The sequence below is a fragment of the Nelusetta ayraudi genome, unplaced genomic scaffold (assembly GCF_046127955.1).
Source record: "Nelusetta ayraudi isolate G7.1 ecotype Tasmania unplaced genomic scaffold, CSIRO-AGI_Nayr_v1 ptg000097l, whole genome shotgun sequence".
Taxonomy (NCBI): domain Eukaryota; kingdom Metazoa; phylum Chordata; class Actinopteri; order Tetraodontiformes; family Monacanthidae; genus Nelusetta; species Nelusetta ayraudi.
In genome coordinates, this window is record NW_027466147.1 from 4,464,543 (window position 1) to 4,480,821 (window position 16,279).

Sequence of the window (16,279 nt, forward strand, 5' to 3'; positions counted from 1 at the left end):
CATGCTTGGTTGGCAGCAACAACTCTAGTTGAGCTTCATGCGCTCACCTCACCTGAGAGGGCGGGACTATTTAAACCCCGTCCTGTCAACTTGCTGGTTGTTCCTAGCAATGCTGCTGCTACCACCGACGCCTTCGCTGGTGTTTAAAGCTGATCCCATGCTGCCAATAATTAGCATGGGATCAATAAGTTTGTTGTTTCTTTTTTTTTGCAGGTATTGTGACAGGATTCCTTCTTGCCCTCTACCTTGACAAGTAGCTAATGCTACTGCGGCTAAGCTATCTAGTTACTGTCACACTGTACTCTGCTACTGTTGCACTGCTATTTTGCCATATATATATATATACATACATATATATATATATATGAAGATTGATCAAAACTCTTCCCACTGCCCGAAAAAGACAAAAAAAAAAACAGTTTTGATGAGTTTTAGTCGAGAGGGGAAGCGCGTCAGTGAACTCCCAACTCAACATTGTTGTTTCAGTCATTCGTGTCATTGCATCAGACGAGGCCAGTGGAGAGACCGCTGAGCTTGCCAACGACTCTTTTCATCGGGTTGTCGTGAAATGCAAGAAACGACATCGTTTCACTCTGAAGGTCAGAAGTCGGTGTCTGCATTGGAAGGCAGAAAAACCAACCCGTGATGCTGGCAAGGCGCAATCACGGGTTTTATTCCTCGACGCAGCTCTGAACCTCCCTCCCTGTTCTAAAGCAGCCAGACTCTTGGCAGCGACTTTACACTTTGTATTCTCGACAGGACGGGCCCCCCCTCCTCTCGCTGTGCTCATTGTGAGCCGGCTGCACTCTAATGGCTTGGCTGTGTGTTGAGAGAGCGACAGCAGAACATTATCGGGGAGGATATCATGCTTTTATGATCCTCCGTCGCTGATAAAAATGGCAGCTCCAAACAGACTGGCATTTTCACTGTCTGGATTAGTATTAACTACGGAGGGGAAATGGCGTTCTGGGAGGAGGAGTATAATGGAACGTAATAAATCTAACCCACGGCGTGAGCGCTAAATGAAGACCAAGTGTGCTTCTCACTTTATTGAATTTATTCACACCTTTTTTTTTTTTCTTTATTTTTTTTTTAATAGAAAAGGGAAAAACTGTTGAAGGAGGAAATCACTGCTGTACTGAAGCATTTTTGCTCTGTTTGTTTGCATTTCTGTCCATTTTCCAAAGATGCGTGTTTTTTATCTTTTGAATTGCATGCCACTGTGCCTTCCTGAGGTAAAAGATGTGTTAGTTCTATATGAAGGACAGTCACCACTGAGATCATGTCCGGTTGTCACACTGGTTTAGCTCCGACGAGGGAGAGAAGAAGGTTGTGTGTTTACTGGCATTCACTGGATTCTTCAAAAGTGAGGTGCAAATACATATATGTCTATGCGATATCATAGCTTTTAATTTTTATGAATTGGCAAAAATTGAATGATTACTAAATGTAACAGAATAGAATAAATGTAATAGAATAAGCTCACCTTTTTTTTTTTTTTTTAACATCGTCATTTTGAATTTGTGTGTATTTTGAGTTAAAAAAAAATATGTGTATCCACGTTTGTCCAGCACTGTAATGTAAGAAAATGTGGAAAAAGTGAAGCAGCGTGAATGCTTATCGGATGCACTCTCTGTAAAGTGGCCTTTTTTTTTTTTTTGAAGCTTCAGGTAGCAGGAAACCTCAGAAATAGCATGAAAAACTAAGTGTGCAAGTAGCAGTTTGCCACATTTCAGTTCCAAGGTTGTGAGGAAGGCTGCAGCAAATTCAAACCATTTCACACATTTGCGGAGAGGCACTAATATGAAAGTTAACGATCCCAAAAATATTTGGCGTGTCGAAATTCTTGTGCGAATCCTGAGTGACTTTGACTGATTCCCTGAAAGTCCGGCAGCGAGTCGGGCCGTCGTTCTGCCTCTCAGGGCGTCTTTGACAATTTCAGCACTTCAGGCTGTCTTTGTTAAGCCAGTGAGGCACAGAGAGAACAAGAGAGACGTGAAGCGCACATCAAATAGGAGCCGACGGAGGAAAAATTCTGTTTCCAACATACAAAATGTTCTCTGAAAGTAACACATACTGGGTTGCACTCTGGGGAGGGGTTAAGAAAAATCAAAGAAGAGCATTAGGTCGTGTTGTGTGTTGCGTTCAATGCACCTCATTTGCTATTGAGTCCCTCCTAATGCCGTGCATAACAACGTCAAACACAGGGAAAAAAAAACCTGTTGCGTTGATAGGAGCTTTTAGTCAGACTGCCGCAGGGAGCTGTCCGTGGTGCTGAAATGAGCTTGTGGCTCATTGTCTTTCAGAATTTTCATTACTGACTGCATTTTTTATTGTCTTCTTTCAGTTGAACATGATGATGGCAAAGCTTAAGTCTTATACCATACATAGTGGGGGGTAACTATTTTTTTCCCCAGCTTTTCCAGTCTTTTTGCATCAGAGACGTGCGGGGTTATACTTGATTTACTTTGGTCCATCTCAACAAGCTCTGTTTATTATCATCATATACATTGGATATATGAGCCCTGCACATACAAAACTGCTGCTGGAAAGTGCAGCCAATCTATTTTCTGTCACTGCTTTTCCTTGGCAGGTTCTATCGCAGCTCTACTGGGCCGCAGGCAGGCAGCGCCACACCCTGGACAAGTCGCCAGTTCACCACAGCGTCTCACACACACAGAGAGACAAACATCAATCCAAACTCACACTCACACTGACGCCTACTGACAACTTTGGAGTTGCCAATTAAATTCAGGGGAGCCGAAGCACCTGGAGAGAAGCGACAACGACCACGAGGTGAAGACAAGAAGTCCTCCAAGCTTCTTCATCAAAATTGCTCAGTGCTTTGACCGCATTGAAAAGTGAAATTGAAAACCTGGCGCAGCCGCTGTCTTTAGTGTGGAGGATGATGAAAAGTTTCATACCCGGGACTCTGCTTCAGTCCTGTTTAGAATGAGCAGCAGCCTGAGGGTGATATGGTACATTTAATCCCTCAGCTGGAGCACACAGGAGGCGAGCCTCTTTAAATCTGCACAACGGCTTTCTTTTTTTTTTTTTTTTTTATAAGAACACTTTCAGAAACTCAATAAAATATCCTGGTCGACGACTGAACCTAGGCCCGGGCCTAGGCCCAGTCAAGCAAAAACATTTCACATCAGCTCAGCTACATGTAAAGGTGTCATTTGGAGTAAACGTGAGCTATATTTTCATTCAACGAGGACCTTCACCCGGACTGCTGGTCCAGGTGAAGGTCCTGCTTCACACAAGTCAATGGATGGATCGGATTCTTGCATCAAAGACTTCAGCTTGCAGTGCTGCAGGGGTTCAAGGAGAAGTTTTGCTCACCAAACTTGACAATTTCCCACAATGTTCAAAATGTTCAATTGAGTCTAAAATTGCATTGGTCCCACTTGCCTGTCGGCGAGATGAATGAGCAGCTTGAAGCTGGACACGTGAGTGTCGCTGGATGTTTTCCATTTTTTGATTGATTTTTTTTTTTGACAGAAATCTAATTGTATCCTCATCAAACTCCAATCTTGGTTTTGTAAATGTCGCATGTCCTCTGGTACCTCCTCGTCCCTTTTTTTTGAAATCACGACCGATGTTTTGACCAGAATTCCTCGTATTTGAATGATTTAAAAAAAAAAACAACAACTGTAAGCTAAGCTAACCGTCGAGTTCACGTCGAGATTCCAAACTCTTCCTGTCTTGGAATGTTGTCCGAGCGGTGCGACTGTGTCATGACTCCAAGAGACTATTTTTACTTATGTGTGGGGTTTTTGTTTGATCTGGTGTCCTTGGCACGGCCGCTGATTTACGTCTCCGCTGGTGGGAGCTCGCTCGCATCATGACTCCATTCTATTCCTGATCCGTGCACACAATAGTCTTACAGTGAGACGCACGCAGCGCCCTTAATCTCCGTGGGCGCTCTGCTACATCCGGCGCCTTCGGGCTCTATTATTTATTTCTTTACTTGCATTTTTTTTTTCTTTTTTCCCTGATCCTCTCTCCAATTTTCTGCGGCCAACCTAGCGCCCCCTGGAGGCGCCCACCTGTGAAAACCACTGCTTTACATCATACTGAAACCTCCACCTCAGATTGACACCAGAGCCGTCACTGGGAGAGGGGGGGCGGCGGGACGGTTCGGGGGGGTGCGGTTCTCTGATTAACAGACGGAGCACAGCTGCGGCGGCACTCGTACCCTGCAGCTCACCGGCAGACTGAGGAAGTGGAGGGGAGAGAGTGCTATCAAAGCAGAGAGCAGGTGCTCACTGTTGCTGCGTCTCAAGTCAGGGTCTGCATCCTTCAAACCGAGCGTCCTCCGTCTGAAGGAGGCGTTCTTCGAGGACCCAGCCCAGAAGGACCGACCTAAACCCCGCCTCCCCGGTAACCACAGGGGACGGTCTAGCCTTCGCTGTATTTCCTGGTTGCGTCACCGCCGTTCCCTCCTGCTGGCCAACCCCGGAAGTGACGTTTTCATAGCATCAAGCTAACCATTGGTTCTCCATCTAACGATGGCGTTGGATGTTCAAATAAATAAAAACCCTGCGTTAAAAACTGAATATTTGATGTGAAATTTAATACTTCAATTTATACGTGGTGTCTTTGCCAGTAGATGGCGCTAATTTCAGCCGACTACCCAGGATCCCAGGATGCTTTGCAGCAGCACGCAAAGCATCCTGGGATACACAAGTACGTGAAGGATAGAAGCGGTGCAGCCTTGGAATGGGCTAAAATGAGGCTGCATTGCGAGTATGCATTTGGAGCGTACAAAGCACGCTGTGGACAATCCAGTCTACCTGACAGCAAGGTCTCATTGTATCCAAACTGTTGCATGCTGGGGTTTAGTCATGATGCAAAATGCAACGAGCAGGCAATTTCAAAGAAGCCGCATCCGTCTGTCTAACCAATGCAAGGAAGGCGAGATAATGTCTTGCTGTGATTGGCTACTTCACGCCGTCCAGGAGCGATTCGCACAGAGACTATTTAAACCTGGTCGGAGCAGAAACGCATGTTCGGTAATTACTGATGATTGTATGTATGGAGGCCCTGCGATGAACTGGCGGCTTCTCCAGGGTGTCACCCTGCCTTCGCCCTAAGACAGCTGGGAGGGGCTCCAGCAGACCCCCGTGACCCTGAATAGGTATAGAAGATGAATGAATGAATGAATGAATGCCAGATGCCAAAGTGGGATTTTCACAGCACTTCAGTGTCTCCATGAAGCCGGCCTCTCTACAGAACATCCATCTCCTGGCTTTATTAAAAGCAGTTCAATATGAAACTACTGAAACTAAAAAAAAACAGTTTGATTTATAATCTCTTTGCTGCATATAAAAACACAGATCTAAAGTTTGAATAGAAAAGGAATTTTCCATGTTTAAAGATGCAAACAAACAAATAAAAAGAACATAACTAAGCGATCAATTGGCTTCGTTTTGACGCACATTAGAATAAAGAGTGAAGAATGAGGCAGCGAGGCTGTTTCTCTCTTGTCACTTCGTCCAAATAACAAAGAGGGAGGAGCGGAAAGCGGATCAAAGTTTTCCAGGCTCGCAGATCAAAGACGGACATCAGCAATATGAAGTTCGTCAGTTCATCTCAGCATCACTTCAGGAATAAACGGTGTGGACATGGACGGACGGCATGAAAGGCATTTGATGCAACCTCCTGCAAACCATGGGAACAAAGGCAAAGTCGCCATGAAGCCACAACTTCAGCACAACTCTCTCTCTCTCATCCTTGCTCTGAAATACCACCGTGTCTGCTTTTGCAGCTGCAGCGTCTCTATACGTTGCTTTGCTCCGCCTTCACTGACACACTGGACAGGTAGAGATGCCCATGAAATATATAACCTCTCTTCCTTGACCCTAAGGTCAGTGTATATTCATCGTATATTTCGAACTGGAGCAACATTCACTGCTCGGGAGGAAAAAATGTAATCAGATGATATAGATATAGATGACATAGAGGTAAATGGGCCGCGGCTATAGAGCAGAAAAGAGTAGAAGTTGTGTTCCCTCACGAAGAGCAGCTGTTGAGTCCTCTGACTGCCGTCAGAGCCGTTAATCAGTCGTGGCTGTTCATCTAATTAGCTGGTCGGCGGTGACAGGACGTGAAGTTGTCATTCAAGGTGGAGGCGAGGCCGAGGCACTTTTCTCCTTCCTTGAAGAGGAGACGCCACCCTCACAGTGTGGGCTGCTGGACGGCACCAGCGGAGCGAATTAAGCCACGGCTCCTTGCATAAGTGAAGGCGGCGTTAATGTTAATGAGGGCCGGCGGTGACGGACAGCCTCCTGGCCGCTGGAGAATTCCTTCCAGTTTGTCTTTGCATCTCGGAGAGATGGAAGTCAGGAAGTCAGTCAGCCAATCAGATTGATTTGGGCTTTCCAAGCCTGCAGGTCTCCTCAGGGCCACGTCGGCCCCGTTCTCACGTGTGGACACGGCCTACAAGCTATTAGCCGGGCTGCGTCGCCTTCCCTCGCACGCTACGTCCGTCCATCAGCGCGCTAGTGAGGAGAATAAACTGAAAGTTGGGCCTGCCGCCTCCAGAGCTCCCCTTTAAATTCAGCTCTGGTCTTTGGTAGGAAGACTTAATGAACCAGAGTTCAAAGTGCTGGAGACAGAGTCAGTGACGAGGACATGTGAGAAGCAGGCAGTGTGTGTGTGTGTGTGTGTGTGTGTGTGTGGGTGAAATTATCATAGAAATAAAATGGGTGAAGATGAAATGAAGTTGTGGGCAAAGCCATTTCTCAGCTGCAGTCCCTGCAGTCGGCGTCCGCCTGAGGAGAGTGCCAGTGCGTCCTGCTTCCTGCTTCCCGCTCGCTGACAGCTGACTCCCAGAGTGGCGGGAGAGCCCGGCCCCAGGCCACGCCTGTCAATCATCCACCCACACCCGTACACACAGCACGTCTGTCCCTCTGGGACACGTGCTGGCGATCTCTCTCCCTGTGAGTGAGAGGAGTCCACGCCCAGCAGGGGGCGCACAGCAGAACAAGAAAACACAGCTCAACCGGGCCTGGACTGAGGAGGTGCTGCAGTCCAGACCTGCACCGACTGACCCAAGACCGAGACCTCATGGAGACCTAGAGAGCGTCGAGATCCAGACCAGACCAAGACTTTGAATATCAAAGAAAAGTAACAACAAAACAGAAAAAAAAAAACCCAACCCAATCCAACCCGACTTTAAAGTCCGGGCCTCTTTTATTTAGTATTCAAATGTTCATGTGACTCACGACAGAGTCACGTTAATGCGTGATGGTACTTCTTGGGAACATGACGGGAAAACGTGACTTAAAATGCGTTGCTATGCAGATGATACTCAGGTATATCTGTCAATCAAACTTGATGAGTCCGACCCCTCGGTTCAACCGGAGACTTGCCGAGCAGACGTTCAAGCTTGAGTGACTGAAAATTCTCTGATGCAAAATACAAATAAATTTATTTGACATGTTTGTCACCTGAACTGGACAGAAACTGGCATGTAACCAAAAATGTCAATAAACCGTGCGTGTAAAACTGAAAGCAGTGCGCTGACTCCCAACAGAACTCCAGGTTTGCTGTGTAGGAGCGCAGGAGCAGGGAAGCAACTTTTGCCAAAAGCTTGTTTTGTTTTTGTGTTGCACTTTTAATCCCCCAGTCGTCGTCGCCGCCGTCACTGTTAGCAAGCATCCAGCGACGGCGCTTTTATCCGCTCAGTCTTTAATCTGCCAACCAGGGGACTGTTATAGATTCCTTTTCTTCCCAGCGTTATTATCTCCCTGTGGGTGCTTTTTGCTTATAATGATGATGTTCTCAGCAACACTTGAAGGCGCTATTGTGACAGCAGCAAAGAAACATGCAAAAGCTCTTCCGTGATGGCGCTTAAACAGGAGGAGAAGGAAACAAAAGAGCAAAGAAAAAGCAAAACTGTCAACGTTTCCTCCCGGTGTGTTTACCGCCGTCGACGTGCACGACGTGCACGACTTCCAGCAGCCTCTGAACTTTTGCCTTTCTGCTTTAAGTCAACCTGATCTCTTTCAACTCGGCAGCAGCGTGTAGTTCCTCCTACCTGACACAGTCCGGTATTGGGGCAGCCGGGTGCCAGCCAGGTGTCGGCCGGGTGTCAGCTGAGTGCCAGCCAGGTGTCAGCCATGTACCAGCTGGGTGTCGACCGGGTGCCACCCAGGTGTCGGCCGGGTGTCAGCTGAGTGCCAGCCAGGTGTCAGCCAGGTTTCGGCCAGGTGTCGGCCGGGTGCCACCCAGGTGTCGACCGGGTGTCAGCCAGGTGTCGACCGGGTGTCAGCTGAGTGCCACCCAGGTGTCGACCGGGTGTCAGCCAGGTGTTGACCGGGTGTCAGCCAGGTGCCAGCCAGGTGTCGGCCGGGTGTCAGCTGAGTGCCAGCCAGGTGTCGGCCAGGTGTCGGCCGGGTGTCAGCCATGTACCAGCTGGGTGTCGACTGGGTGCCACCCAGGTGTCGGCCGGGTGTCAGTTGAGTGCCAGCCAGGTGTCAGCCATGTACCAGCCAGGTGTCGACCGGGTGTCAGCCGGTTGTCAGTGGCAGCGCTGCCATCCATTCACAATGCTTTTGAACTATTATTTCCAGGCAAAAAAAAACAACAAGAAAAACAAAAACCAAACACACCCCACAGCTGAGAAACAGTGTGCAAACAAACAAACACTGAACACATTTCAACAGTGCACTGAGCACAGCGTGACTCCAACAGCAGAGACAGAGACTCGTGCTGCTCCCAAATACACATATTGATACACAAACGTACCTCGCGGGCTCATCTTCAGCAGCATCCACTGACAGCACCCCCAACTGCACTCCAATGAGTTCATGTATTTCACTATAACCTTTATATCATACAAAATTATTTGTATGATAAGTAATATTTCAAAATTTTTGCCATCAGAATTTGCCTTTTTTCTTCTGTGAAAATGAGCTATTTCAATGTGACAACGCAGAGACAGACAGCCCCTGAGGTCAGAAGAGTTTCTGATTGTGAGTTCGAGCACCGCCTGGTGTTTTCCAAAAGGGACACACTTGTAGTTTTGTCGTAGTTTTCTTCGCAACGCCTTTGTTGTTGCGACCGGTTTTTAGGCACTGCCAAGGAATTATTATCGTCATTATTATTCATAGTAATACATCTCAAGCATAACAGGGAATGCCTCATTTCAGGGGGATGGGGGTCAGGGGGGGTGCTAATAAAAAAATATGATGAAGATCAATATCTGATCAGACATTACATTTTTTTTTATCATTTCATCTACCAGCCAGTCTCACTGTACTAATTGCTTTTGCTCACCTCGGCGACCTGAAGCAGTGAGCACACCGACTAAAACTGAGACTCGCAAATTAGCCGAAGCAAAAAGAGGGGAGTGAGAGGTCGACTCTTTACTATCAAGCTGAAAATCAAATTGGAATCCCGGAGGGATCAAAGTCATCAGAGTCGCTCCAGCGGCCAAACAAGGGAGAGCGGAGAAGGTTGGCGGTGCGTGAAAACACTGCCAGGCTCAAATGTACACAGCCCGTAAGCTCGTACCAGCTGGTTCACGTCGCCCTCTGTTCTCTAGTGTCACTCATTCATCTTGCCAACCTCCAATTGGTGGACATGAGGAGAAGCGTCTTTCACGTCTTTGTCAGAAAATGCTGCGTTATATTCGCCGTGCGTTTGGTGGAGGTTGAGCGCTGCAGCAGCTGCTGAGGTCGTGCAGGTCGGCTGTGATTTCCACAGGAATTAGCTTGTAGCCTGCCTGCTAGCGCAACAAAAGTAAAAAAAAATATATACACATATAGAGTTGCTAAACCCCAAATCAGGCCGGAAAATCAATCAATCAATCAATCAATCAATCAATCAATCAATCAAGCAAGCAAGCAAGCAAGCAAGCAATCAATCAACTTATTTGTACAGCACTACATCACATCCAAAGACGACTCAAAGCTCTTCGTACAATCAGAGGAAAAAAAACAACAACCGAGGCCTCCAGAGCAGCAGGGGGCGACAGTGGCCAGGAAAAAAACTGCCCTGTGGGAAGAAACCGAGAGCAGATCCACACTGCAGGTGGCGCTCAACTGCTTTACAATATAGATGTAGACATATAGAAATAAATTCAAATGTAGAAATACAGAAGGACACGTGAGTCTCTGAGGGATCTCAATACAAACATGCAGATGTGTATAAATAGATGTTGTGTTGTCGTGACGATGGCAGTGATTTTCCACTGCACGTTGCAGCAGTGAACGGGAGCGTTTTCTATCTTCCTCATCAATCAGTTACCCCCCACCCCCCACCCCCTCCCCAAACCCCCACCACTCCCCCACACTGTCTGAGCTGGGGATCAGCCACAGGACTTTGTGAGGGCGCATCAATATCGTACATCTGCAGTGGCGGCGGCCAAAGTCTGAGGCGACGCCTCGGGTCTCGGGTCTCGGTCTCGTCTCCAGCTCGGAGGCATTTTTACAGGGTCTGGTTAGGGTTGGGGTTTAGGGTTGGGGTTGGGGTGAGGCTTCTCGGACTGGGCGGACTTGGGGATTTTTGATCGAGACTCAGCCAACACTGTAATAACACGGTAATAACGGAAGAGAATCCAGCTGCTGCTGTTTTACGCTGTGCTTGTGACCTAGTTGACCTAGTTAATGTATTTTTTGATTTTATGAAGGAAAGTTGTTGTTTTTAAATGGTTCAAAATATCTGGCAAAGCAGGAAAAATGTCAAAGAAAACGATGGAAAGACACCTTGGTGAAAGAGAAATGTCGCGGCTCCATTTATGTCGAAGCAAACACGATTCTGGACATTCACTCTTTTTGTTGCGATTTCTCTTCGGTCTGGTCGAGACCAGATTTAAATATCTGGTCTCGACCAGACCATTGGTCATTCATTCATTCATGGAAGATGAATGAATGAATGGAACAGACATACATACATACATACATACATACATGCATGCTAAACTTTTTGAAGTATCTCCCAAACATCCATGTCACCCAGGAAGGAACAAGTCTGAATGACTGTGAAGGGAACTGGAGCAACATCAAGAGACGCTGCTGCCCTCTAGTGGATATAGCTGGGTAAGACACACTCACTAGTCTCAACTAGGACACACACACTCACTAGTCTCAACTAGGACACACACACACACACACACACACACACACACACACACACACACACACACACACACACAGTACTCAATCTTCACAATGCATCCAAATTCAAAGACAAAGAGATATTGTTGTTTTTATTATTATTATTATTATTATTTTATAGATTTTATGAGGAAAAAGCAAGAAACATCAATTTTGATACAAATGAAATTGAAAAAAAAAACAAAAAAAAACCCTCTGGATAGTTGACTGTAAAAATTCAAGGCTCACTGCTTGGAGGCAAAACATGTTTTCCGTCAGTCCAGGAATCCTTTGAAGTGGGTTTTCTGACAACAGTGCACCTGCACACGGCTCGGCGGACTGGAAACAATGAACAAGGATCACGTCACAAAAAAACAGCGTCATCTTTATTGAACATCCAGTTATGCAATTACAAATCCAAAGAGAACTCAAAGGCCCCGTCGATGGGAAGTCACGCCTCCAACTCAAGGAATTACAAAAAAAAAAAATAAACTCTGACTTTCAGTGTAAATATGAACAGTGCTCGGGAAAAAAGTGATTTCAATTTCTGTCTGCGTCGCTTCCGAGTCAAAAAACATTGTCTGAAGAAACAGTCATAAAAAGGTGGAGCTGCCGCTTTGCGGAGACGCAGCGACGACGTTAAGACCAGGCGGCGTCTTCTGTCTTCTGGATTTTGACGGGAGTGTCACAGCCGTCTCCGTCCTGACCGAGACAGCAGAGCACATTTAGCGAAGGAATGGCAGAAACTGTGGGCTAAATCAAAGCTGGGAGACCGAGACCAAACTCACCTCCGGCGAGTGGGAACGTGGGGGTAGAGCGCCCTCTGTAGGCAACGCAGAGTCGGACAAGTCTGGAAAATCCAGCTCGATGTCCATCACGTCGTCGGCGTTCAGCTCCTCGCTGGGAAGACACAGGAGGTTAAAGACACAGAGTGGAAGTAAACAGCTGTGGAGCGCAGCCTCCGTGCTTTCAATCCATCCACTGCAACCCCACAGTGAGCCTCACATCTCATTCAGGGCTTTGTCCTGGCCTTCCTCCACCGGGGGGTCCCAGGCGTGCAGCTTGACCTTCCACAGTTTGATCTGCTGGTCCCACGAGCGCCGGCTGTACTTCCGGAACTTGTTGGGCGTCTTGGGGTGAACGCCCGGCTGCCGCATGTGTCTGCAGACCGGAGGGAGGAGCGGGGGTTTGTTTTTCTGTCTGACTGACGATACTCTGGTCACGCGTCCAAACTCAAGGAATTACCTACCAAAATAAAACAACTGAGAATGGGAGGACAATCTGGCCTTTGCTTACTTTGGGACTTCTTTGAGGTAGCGGTCGTAGGCCAGCGTGTTCTTGCCGTAGTTGATCTGCTTCTGTCGGCGCAGCAGCACCGCTTCGTCCGTCTCCACGTCGTCAGAGTCGCACCTGAGGCCCGACGCGCGGCGAAAATTCAAGTGAGAAGAAGAAGCAACAGCGGACAGAATAATAACGATGGCAAACGAGTGGTTGTGATCGGCGCACCCTCCGGAGGATTCAGACGATCGCTGTCTTTTGCTGCTTCCCGTGTTCAATATTCTCCTCCTGTAGCTGAGAGAGAAAGAAGTTTGAGAAATAATAACAACAACCGCGAGGAAGAGTTTCGAAAGAAAAAAAAAAAAAAAAAAAAAAAAAAAAAGAGAAATAATACAGTGTTGTTACCGCTGCATGTCTCTGTAGATGTCCCTCCTCATGTCTTCGTCGTCCTCCACCTGGCTGCCCCAGTCTCTCTCGCGAGCGTTGAGGCGGGAAACGGGCCCGGCGCTCTCGGGCGTCGTGAAGCTGCAAAAAATATCATTTTAGAATTTCATAACTGCAACATGATGAATAGAACAGGACAGAATATTAATCCCACATTGGGAAGATGGAGCACGCGTGTAAATTCAAATGTTTCCTATCTCGCTTCTTATTCTTCTGTCTGTACTGACAGATATTTTATTCCTGTAAGAGGAAAAGTGATGGTATTTACATCATCAACTTGAAGAAGACTTGGGAAAAGCTGTTGCTGGCCGCCAGGGCCATCGTTGCCATTATATCTTCACTCAATATAATTCTTGACCTTTTGCACCGTGGCCTTTTTTTTATTGTTGTTGTTGTTGTTGCCGTAATGATGCAAAATTCCCCCATGGTGGGATCAATAAAGCTCTCCTCCTCCTCCTCCTCCTCCTCCTCCTCCTTCTTCTTCTTATGTGCATCATCACAGCAACAACACAGCAGAAGAGAACGGAGACGACGTTGATGAAGAGGAAATAAATAGAATGAAATATTTACAGACTAAGAAGGAACCAACAAATCACGCACATTGAATGAACAGCTGGGTTATTTGATTAAATTCCATACATAATGTTGACGTGCAAATAAGAAGGCCATCATCCTGTGTGATGTCAGCTGACCTGGAGTGTCGGTGGTCGCTGCCGGCGTCGCCCCCCTCCTTCTCGTGATGAAACCCCGCCTCCCTGCTGGCCCTCAGCCGGCCGTCGATTCCTCTCTTCCTGCAGTGACTTCCTGGAGACGAGCTGGAGCTACACAACAACAACAACAACAACAACAACAACAACATAACTACACATACAAGATGGAATTGTTTGTTATATATGTTAAACAGCATAATGTACTGCAGCAGGTCAGTGCCGAGTCACATTAGGCCAGAGATGAAAGCTGGGAAAGTGAAACTGGGGTTGTGATGATGGAAGCTGCCACTGCGTTACTGCAGCAGGGTGCAGCATTTCTCCTTCACAGGCTTCACTGCAGTGACTCAGCCAAGCAGACAGACCGGTCCTAGGTGCTCATGCAAAGGCACCATAGATTCTATCTATCTATCTATCTATCTATGTATGTCTATCTATCTATACACCTATCTATCTATCTGTCTATCTATGTATGTCTATCTATCTATACATCTATCTCTGCCTTGTTTGTAGGCATCTTGTGGAGGATTCTACCCTTAAAAAAAAACACACACATTGTGAACACCACTGCTACCTTTTTATAACTTGAAAAAGATAATAATTAAACAGGGAGAACAATTGAAAAATTACAATCAATGACTTCCAATTTTTTTTTTGAGCATATGTAAAATAATTGAAATTGCTTTATTTCAATTTGTTCTTGCTTTTCTTCTATTCTTTAAAAAGGACTGAAACGCTTGCACACTTTTTGACAATTCTGCAGCCATAAAATGAAAAAATATGTCTAGGCGCGCTCTGTATTATTAGAGTATTAGCAATGCTAAACACAAAGGAACATAAATTCCACAAAAACTATGACAGTATAATAGGAAAATGATTTGCGGAATTTTTATTTTATTCTTTTAAACCTGTATCTCCCCCCAAAAAACGTATTCTGGGAAGCACTCCATGCCACAGGCGGTCGAACAGAGTGATATAGAGTGATCAGATACAGCGTCACTCTTGTTCATCGACTGGAATTAAAGTGGATCTCGACATCTTTTCGCGGGAGCGCGCCTTTTTTTTTTCAGATAAAGGGGTGAAGGGAGGAGGAGGTGCAGCTGGGATCCAGTATTCTTCTCTCAATTTTTCGCGCCATGCTCTTCTATTTCCGGGTTTTCCTACCGCCTGTTTGCCACTTCCGGTTCTCTAAACTACGTGAAAAAGCAAGACAGAACACAGAAAATGCTCGTCGTTTTTGTTGTCGTTATAATTACAATAACAATAGCCACTAACGACAAGAGTAACGGATTATAATGCATGTGACAGGACACGGGTTTGATGTTAAATGTGACTCGCTGCGCTTGTTTTTGATGCTATCGCCCAGGAGGCGGGTAAGCATAAAAAGGAGAAACTACGCGCAAACGAGTGACTGACAACGAATAATAAAATAATAACGCCTCGAACAGCAGCAAAGTGTTTTAATTCAGAGATCGGCGGGACCCGTACGTCGCGAAAAATGCAAAGAAATACGGCGAAATAACGAAAAAATATATATATATATATTTTTAACTTACCGCCTGTGGTGTTCGGTGTTGCTACCATCGCGCTCTCTTGCAGTAGTTTGGTCGAACATGGTTGAGGAGTTTGCTCTGCTGGATGAGTGAGGAGAACAGCACTTGTAGACTCTCTGTGCGGGATTGAGAGGAGTTTCGTCCTGCCGGTGATAAACAATGTCCTGCTTGGGAATATTTCTTCTTCTGGTTTTTTTTTTTTTTTTTTTTTTTTTTTTTTTTTTTTAGACAACCAGATTTGAGCGCTTACTGCCACCTACTGTACACATATGTGTACATGTTCATGCATTCATTCATTCGTCCTCTCCGGGAAGCTCCGCGTCCTCTAAAATCTCAAAAATGATAATAAAAATAAATAATATTTTAAAGTACTTCTGTGTTTTAATGCAACTGTGCTTAAAATAAATAAATAAATAAATAAAAATAAAATAAAATAAGATCTAACAAAAAAAAAAAAAAAAAAAAAATACGGAAGAGGATTAGGGCCACAGGAAGGAAAAATATTGCAGGAAGGACATTTTTTTTTCTTTCTTAAGTTTCCATTTCCAGGTTTATGTTGTTTATGTTTAAGTTTCGTTAAAGCCGAAATTTTGTGTCGCGCTTCCGTAGAATTGAGCCACAAGAAGAGAAAATAAATTAGTAAAATAGATTTCCCCCCCAAGTTTCTTTATTTACACCGACTTTGTTCACAAATTTCTACTTTATTCACGAAGTTTCAACTTAAAAGTCGAAATGAAACGAAACTTCAAAATGTCCTTCCTGTAATACATATCTTTTTTTTTTCTTCTTCTTCTTCTCGTGGCTCTAATCCTTTCAGGGATCTCCAGCCAAGTGTTTCTCAACCTTACTGGAGCACAAGTTATTGCTCCAGTGTTCCTCCGGATGAATTCTTGCACTATATTATAATTATTATTATTGTTTTCTGTCATCTAGTTGTGTAAACTGAATTTAGTTTTATTTGAGTTTAGGGGGAAGGTAATGTTTTATTAGAGAGAGAGGGAGAGTGAGAGAGAGAGAGAGAGAGAGAGAGAGAGAGAGAGAGAGAGAGAGAGAGAGAGGGAGAGAGAGAGAGAGAGAGAGAGAGAGAGAGAGAGTGAGAGAGAGAGAGAGAGGGAGAGAGAGAGATCTTTATCCTGAAGGAAATTCTAATTAATTAATTATCTTAATAGGCTGAAGATGAATGGATGAA

General features: G+C 45.7%; 1 protein-coding gene across 2 annotated transcripts; it reads right to left on the reverse strand.

Moving 5' to 3' along the window:
• Window positions 1-11,472: 11,472 nt before the first annotated feature.
• On the reverse strand, window positions 11,473-15,283 carry slbp (stem-loop histone mRNA binding protein). Of its 2 annotated transcripts, none has more exons than XM_076048186.1 (8): window positions 15,094-15,283; window positions 13,523-13,651; window positions 12,792-12,911; window positions 12,615-12,674; window positions 12,405-12,518; window positions 12,114-12,269; window positions 11,897-12,008; window positions 11,473-11,810 (listed from the first exon to the last, which is right to left on the reverse strand). In XM_076048186.1, exons 1-8 carry the CDS (start codon window positions 15,150-15,152, stop codon window positions 11,748-11,750), a joined length of 813 nt encoding a protein of 270 aa, XP_075904301.1. In that variant the 5' UTR covers window positions 15,153-15,283; the 3' UTR covers window positions 11,473-11,747. The 2 variants fall into 2 exon arrangements, with proteins under 2 accessions (XP_075904301.1, XP_075904300.1); XM_076048185.1 differs by having other exon boundaries at window positions 12,615-12,680; window positions 15,094-15,282.
• Between the last annotated feature and the right edge of the window lie 996 nt (window positions 15,284-16,279).

Coding starts and splice junctions, on each gene's coding strand:
- slbp (XM_076048185.1), bottom strand. CDS start 15,152: ATGTTCGACCAAACTACTGCAAGAGAGCGCGATGGTAGCAACACCGAA. Junction 13,652..15,093: donor AACACCGAACACCACAGGCG/GTAAGTTAAAAA, acceptor GTTGTTGTGTAG/CTCCAGCTCGTCTCCAGGAA. Junction 11,811..11,896: donor CACGTTCCCACTCGCCGGAG/GTGAGTTTGGTC, acceptor TGTCTCGGTCAG/GACGGAGACGGCTGTGACAC.